The sequence below is a fragment of the Phalaenopsis equestris genome, unplaced genomic scaffold, assembly GCF_001263595.1.
Source record: "Phalaenopsis equestris unplaced genomic scaffold, ASM126359v1 Scaffold223190, whole genome shotgun sequence".
Taxonomy (NCBI): Eukaryota; Viridiplantae; Streptophyta; class Magnoliopsida; order Asparagales; family Orchidaceae; genus Phalaenopsis; species Phalaenopsis equestris.
Window position 1 is genome coordinate 1 of NW_018241321.1, and position 7,705 is coordinate 7,705.

The 7,705-nt window shown below is 31.1% G+C and overlaps 1 protein-coding gene across 1 annotated transcript; it reads right to left on the bottom strand.

Moving 5' to 3' along the window:
• Positions 1 to 4,574: 4,574 nt before the first annotated feature.
• On the bottom strand, positions 4,575 to 5,355 carry LOC110037666. The gene has a single exon (XM_020742363.1). It carries the CDS (start codon positions 5,220 to 5,222, stop codon positions 4,704 to 4,706), a length of 519 nt encoding a protein of 172 aa, XP_020598022.1. The 5' UTR covers positions 5,223 to 5,355; the 3' UTR covers positions 4,575 to 4,703.
• Positions 5,356 to 7,705: the final 2,350 nt, after the last annotated feature.

A 7,705-nucleotide genomic window follows, 5' to 3' on the forward strand; every position in this document is an offset into this window, starting at 1 on the left:
AATTCATTTTTCTACTACTCTTAAGTAACCTGCCAGCTAAATTTTAAAATAGTGATTTGTAAAACTAATGAGGAAATCATTGCTTTAGTTGCTCGTTTTAAGCTAGCCCTTTTGGTTAAATATATTTTTGGTGGGCACTCAACTGACTATTTTAGGAAACCTTTTACCAATCTTAAACTATTTGGTTGTCTTAAACTTCGCCATTTGGACAAAAGAATGTGTTTTGATTTACTTACATCATTTAGATGACAAATCTGGACTTTTTGTTAGAAGAATTTATTTCATTAATGGTTTTCTAATAAAAATGTTTAAACGAACTACAATAAATTCTAATGTAGAGTATCCATTTTTTTTTTGAATTGGATTAAATTGACTAGAAAATGTGTTCACTTCATAATTCATGACATTCTTCTTTTTTAGTTAGCCTCTTGTAGTGGATTATTCTATATCTTCTCTTTCTTGACCTTTTAAAGCAAGGATATTAACTGCAATTGATTTATTTGAAACATTTGATATTGAAGTTTGTTGAATTTCAAGAAGTATGCAAACTTTAAAAAAGTTGAGTTTGAAAATTTGTTATTTTGCAATTGTAAATACAAGTTACATAGTAATTCTTTTGGTATTTTTTCAGCTTTATTTTAGAATAAAATTTTCTTCTATGAAACTTATACCAAATTCTATGCCTATGAAGGGTGTTACTACTTCTTGGGTTCTAATTTCTCAACCAAATTTTATTAATGTGATTCTTTATAAGCCTCAAGTGGCAAGTGTGGAGAATTGTATTCCCATATTTAAGATTCTATATTTGTGAGTAAGGTTGACTAAATTTTAAAATAGTGATTTGTAAAACTGATGAGGAAATCATTGCTTTAGTTGCTCGTTTTAATCTAGCCCTTTTGGTTAAATATGTTTTTGGTGGGCATTCAACTGACTATTTTAGGAAACCTTTTACCAATCTTAAACTATTTGGTTGTCTTAAACTTCGCCATTTGGACAAAAGAATGTGTTTTGATTTACTTACATCATTTAGATGACAAATCTGGACTTTTTTTTAGAAGAATTTATTTCATTAATGGTTTTCTAATACAAATGTTTAAACGAACTACAATAAATTCTAATGTAGAGTATCCATTTTTTTTTTGAATTGGATTAAATTGACTAGAAAATGTGTTCACTTCATAATTCATGACATTCTTCTTTTTTAGTTAGCCTCTTGTAATGGATTATTCTATATCTTCTCTTTCTTGACCTTTTAAAGCAAGGATATTAACTGAAATTGATTTATTTGAAACATTTGATATTGAAGTTTGTTGAATTCCAAGAAGTATGCAAACTTTAAAAAAGTTGAGTTTGAAAATTTGTTATTTTGCAATTGTAAATACAAGTTACATAGTAATTCTTTTGGTATTTTTTCAGCTTTATTTTAGAATAAAATTTTCTTCTATGAAACTTATACCAAATTCTATGCCTATGAAGGGTGTTACTACTTCTTGGGTTCTAATTTCTCAACCAAATTTTATTAATGTGATTCTTTATAAGCCTCAAGTGGCAAGTGTGGAGAATTGTATTCCCATATTTAAGATTCTATATTTGTGAGTAAGGTTGAGATTAAAATGGAGATAATTGAGCATAATCATTACCCTTTTCATGATTTAATTTTATCAAAGGTGTAGGTAGTGTTTTGTTTCTAATCTTAAGATAACCATTGATGTCGTAAAAATGATTATAATTTGTTAGTTGGTAATGCTATGTTGGTTAAGAATGTTTTATATGTGAAGGATAATTTTGGTTAGCATTTTGTTTGGTCTTCTGAATCATTGCACACATGAGTAAGATTTTTAGATCCCTGAGGGTTTTCAAATTTAGATATTGATGTCTCTCAAAAGTATTAGGTCCATGTTTAGTTGTTTTCTTAAATAAAATTGAATAGAGATTTTTGTTTGTCAATTTTGACTTTAAAATAGTTAAATTAAAAAGGAAGGCAGACCTTAAAAAGGTTTAATTGATTCTACTTATAGTACTAACGACTATAAAATTGTTTTCTCTAATCGTAAAGTCAAACTCTTAGCTTAGACTGTGAGAGTTGTTGATAAACATTATTCAAGAAAAAATGAATTAAATTATTAAAAAAATGATATATTTCAAAATTTAGTTTTATTGGAGCCAATGGTTGATAGTTCTAAACTTTTATTGTTAAAATTTTATTTATGACTTGCTAATGGCTTCTTTAATTATATTGATAGAAGTTGATTTTTTTAGAATAATTATATTAATTAAAATTATTAATTATTTTATCAACTTCTCTATCTTAGTTTTTATAATGGTATTATTTTATTTATTCTAGTAGTAACAATGTTGTTAGGTGAATTTTATAGGATAATTTAGTTTCCATATCTTCTTTGTTTTCATTACCTTAGTTAATGGCTCATGATTTCTATTATTTTTTATATTATGTTAAATGAGTAAGGAAATCTCTCAATCTTTTTTTATGGAGAAATTTATGAAAATAATTATGCCCCATATTTAAGATTCTATATTTGTGAGTATGGTTGAGATTAAAATGGAGATAAGTGAGCATAATCATTACGCTTTTCATGATTTAATTTTATCAAAGGTGTAGGTAGTGTTTTGTTTCTAATCCTAAGATAACCATTGATGTCGTAAAAATGATTTTAATTTGTTAGATGGTAATGCTATGTTGGTTAAGAATGTTTTATAAGTGAAGGATAATTTTGGTTAGCATTTTGTTTGGTCTTCTGAATCATTGCAAACATGAGTAAGATTTTTAGATCCCTGAGGGTTTTCAAATTTAGATATTGATGTCTCTCAAAATTATTAGGTGCATGTTTAGTTGTTTTCTTAAATAAAATTGAATAGAGATTTTTGTTTGTCAATTCTGACTTTAAAATAGTTAAATTAAACAGGAAGGCAGACCTTAAAAAGGTTTAGTTGATTATACTTATAGTACTAACGACTATAAAATTGTTTCTTCTAATCGTAAATTCAAACTCTTAGCTTGGACTGTGAGAGTTGTTGATAAACATTATTCAAGAAAAAGTGAATTAAATTATAAAAAAAATGATATATTTCAAAATTTAGTTTTATTGGAGCCAATGGTTGATAGTTCTAAACTTTTATTGTTAAAATTTTATTTATGACTTGCTAATGGCTTCTTTAATTATATTGATAGAAGTTGATTTTTTTAGAATAATTATATTAATTAAAATTATTAATTATTTTTATCAACTTCTCTATCTTAGTTTTTATAATGGTATTTTTTTATTTATTTTAGTAGTAACAATGTTGTTAGGTGAATTTTATAGGATAATTTAGTTTCCATATCTTCTTTGTTTTCATTACCATAGTTAATATCTGATGATTTCTACTATTTTTTAAATTATGTTAAATGAGTAGGGAAATCTCTCAACCTTTTTTTATGGAGAAATTTATGAAAATAATTATGCATTGTGATCCATTAATTCTAGTTTTTATAGTAAAACATTTATTGGGAGTAATGGAAGAATTTTGGAATTACTAGAAAGTGTCATATGGCTTGTTTATTAGCTTAATTGTATTGAATGCACTATGGTTGAAAATTTGAGTAAAGCTTCACTTAATTTTGCTTCTCTTTTAGCTTATATTACTAGGTTTTGCTTTGCAAGGCCCTTTTCCCTTATGGATTTCAAAATATGTGGCTTCTTTACAAATAAATTTTTTTATGTAGTCGGTCTAATAGGGATAAATCTTTTATTGGCTGTATCTTATCTATTTCTTAGCTGATGATAATAACATATTTAAATTTGTTATGTAATCTTAGAATTAAAATTTTATTGCCAGCTTGTTTTAAATTTGAAGGGATAGTGTGTTGTATATTTCTTTTTTGGAAGGCTTTCATAGTTTCAAGAAGTTTCGCAAATAAAAATGATTATGTAATTGGGTGAGAGATTATTTTCTCCTTCAAATTTGTGAAGAGAAAGTTGGGAGACAAAAGGATGTTACTAAAAAACTATAGTGTGGTGATATGAATAGCAAATATCTTCATTCAATAGTTAAGTGAAAAGGCTTAAAAATATAATTTACAAATATTAGGGATTCTAGTAGCTTGTGAGTTGAGCATCCTTAAAAAATTTAGCACTCAACTATGTATTCCTTTTATAAACTCTTTTTTTAAGGAGATTGTGAGGCGGACTTTTTTTAAATCAAATTTTATCATTTTTTGTCATCCTCTTCCAGCATTCCATCATTTCTACGACGTAAATCCGTATTTAATAAGTCTAACTGAGTCAAATTTATTCCGCCGTTGTTTGCCAGCTTTTCCATCACAATGTTAATGTGATAAATTTAAATTTATTTGATTTAATAAATATTATTTAATATAAAACTATGTTGCAGCCAAACACGATGCTATGCCAAGATCATCATTACAAGCTGAAGCGTAAATCATTAGAGCAGTTAGTTGATTCAGCGATCTGTCAAAGAACAGAGGAGAGATGTCAGCATCCTTAGTCTAATAGGGATAAATCTTTTAGATCTGTCAAAGAACAGAGGAGAGATGTCAGCATCCGAAGCATTCTTGAGCAAACATTAATTTCACTCATAACATATAACAGCTATATATGACTACCACAAGGCTAAATTTGCAATATTTAAGCAATTTTCAGCTAATTCCAACTAATACTAAAAACTCTCTATCTCTCTCTCAGCTACAGCAAATCTATCAATTGAGCTTCAAGCTTCCTCTGCTTTTTCACCCTTTCTATAAAATCTTCCACCCTCTTGTTCAGCTCTTCCATTTCTTCATTTCCGTCATCTTCATCGTTGTCACCATCGTCTTCTTCTTCTTCCATTGCTCCTTTCCTCTTTCCAAACATTATATCAGCTTCATCATTGTATCTTCTACAAGACATTTTTTGAAAGTTTCTGTTTCTGTTAACATACTCCTGATGAATGTCAGGCCGCATGGAAGACTTCGAGAGCTTCGATTCTCTTACGAGGATGAGGACGATTATATTGCAGACAACGAAAATCCCTTTCGGGCCGAAAGCATTTGCCTCCATTTTCTTAATGATGGGGATGATAGAAGGAAGCCAATTGGGGCTTGAGAGAAAGAGGCCAATGGAGAAGACAGATAACATAAGTTTAATAATACCTAGGAGGAACAATTCTTTTTTGTTCTTGGATTTCTTGATGGCGTCTATCTTCTCTGAGAATGTAGGATCCATAGCGTTGAGATCTCAGAGGGCAGAACATAGAACAATGTGTGTGGATGATCATAAATAGGCAGTGGAAAGTTTAGAAAGGAGATTTGATTTTTGTTTTTATTTAATGCTTGCGTTGTTTATGTGGTGAGCTACTTCACACGCTGCATGGGCACTTTTGCTTTGATTTGTTTCTTTTTCTTTTTTATTGTTTTATGTGGTGGGTTTTTCTTAGGAAAAAACAGAGAGACAGAGAGAAGGCTAGGGGTGTTTATTTATTTAATTATTTAATTTAATAGCTCTGCCACCTGTTGAATTTGAATGGGGCACATCTGTAGATAATTTGAAGGCGGGTAGAGCTGCATCCCATTGATTTATTTGTTTGTAATTGGAGTAGTTCAATTAATTTTGTTAATTTGAAATGAAATTTTTTGTTGAATGTTATTTTGACTTCTAATTATTGAACTAAGATAAAATGATATTTTTGTAATGTGGTACCGCTCACCTACCACATCTCAGCTACCTCCCACATACCGCTCACCTACTTCTCACCTACCACTCTCTTGTTTCTATAAATAGAGAGGGTGTGAGGCTTAGGAGAGCAAGAGAAGAGATCTTAAGCTACCACAAAGGAGGAGAGAATAGCTAGAGAGCTAGAGAGAAGGAGAGCATCTTGAGGCCTTGTATCAAGGTGTCGCTTGAGAGGGAGGCCATAGGAAGATGAGGGCTCATCTCTATGTATAAGCTATGTATTCTCCATTTTATTTGCCTTAGTGAACTATTTGATTGATTCCCTCCCGTGGACGTAGATCCAGTTGGATCGAACCACGTAAATAATCTGTGTTTGCTTGTGTTCTTTGTGTTTCATTTCTATGCCAGGAAGTACATATCTCACAACATTGAATAATTATATGAATTTTACAAACATAAAATAAAAATTTATGTATTGACTCCAGTTTATCTTGCTTGAGAATAGTTGGATTCATTAAAAAGCTATGAAAATTTTTAGCTATGATTTAGAGATGAATGAACACAGCTCAATGCTATATATTTAAAGTAGGAAATGGTTACTTGGCTGTAAAAGCTCGGCAAAATTTTTGGGCAAAGATTAACAAATTTTATAAAAAAAGGTAATATTTTAATCATAACGCTTGATTATATATTTATGTGATTATAAGATAGTTATACATGATGGTTAAAGGCTAAATTGTCATACTTAACTCATTAGTAAACCATAGTGCAGAAATAAGAATTAACTAAAAGCGTCTGACGGATGAAAATCAGCAATGTTGAACGAAGGAGAGATGTTCAGTTCTGGTAGTAAGGAGATAACATAAACATTATCCTTAATTTCTTATGCGAATGGGTATATGCCAGTTTAATGCAATTTAAGCTTAGAGTACATCCCAACAGTAAACCATTCCTTTCGTAAATGAATCATAATGAGTTCCCCCACCTTGAAGTCCATAAAGCATATTTTTCTACCAGCTTTAAGTTTATACTGGACGACATTGTTGGAGAGTTTCTGTTTGATTTCCTGTAGCATAGAACTTAAATTAGAAGTCATGTTATCAGCAACCTTGCTTTGAAATTTAAAGTGAATAACAAGATCTATTGTGTGGTCTGTATACATAGAAAATGTGTCCGCACAAATCTCGAAGATATCTCACGGATGGTGGAAGAGGAGATGTGACCGTGCGGGACCTAGCAAAGACTATCCAGGACCACGTGCTTAATCGGCCAGCGCCACGTGCACCACGAAGACATAACACATCAGATGGATAAAATATAAATAACCTCATAAGAAACCCGTCTGACCAGATCCACTCCGATGAACCTGGCGCATTCCAACGAAGATAAACCGACAAGATGAAAAGTATACGCCGGTTTCAGAGCGGTTGATGTGAACCCTCAGCAAGTAACCGCTTGGCCTAATGGCCGCCCAACCTCATAGCCACCTGGCTTGATGGTCGTCCAACTCGATAGACGCCTAACTTAATTGTCGGTCGGCCTCACGACCGCCAGGTTTGATGGTGTCTGGCAATATCTTTGGCTTCATGGGCCATATATTTTTATGTACAGACTGAAATACCCCAGGCATACCTACGTACTTTAGGGGTAAAGTGTATAATTTTACAATGACCCAATATTATAAATAGGTCTCATTTCATGAATAAAAGTTATGTAATTTTACTATTCATTGTTGTGTTATTGTTCGCCCTTTTCTCTCTCTCTCTTCCATCCTTCAGCGCTTTATTACTTAGGCGTTACTTTCGAACAGATTTGAATTCAACAACTTAAAAGGTGCGGTGAGTGTTGAGTCCTACAGTTGATAAAAAGATGAGCAGAACAATCACATAGAGAATGAAGTGACGAGAACGTCTGTAGAAAAGAATGCAGGAGATGAGAACTCAGATATGCAATAGGTATCAGGCCAAACCACAAAAATTTTGAGGGAAATCATAGCTCTGACAGGAAATCGGGCCCCATAAGATCAAAACCAACCA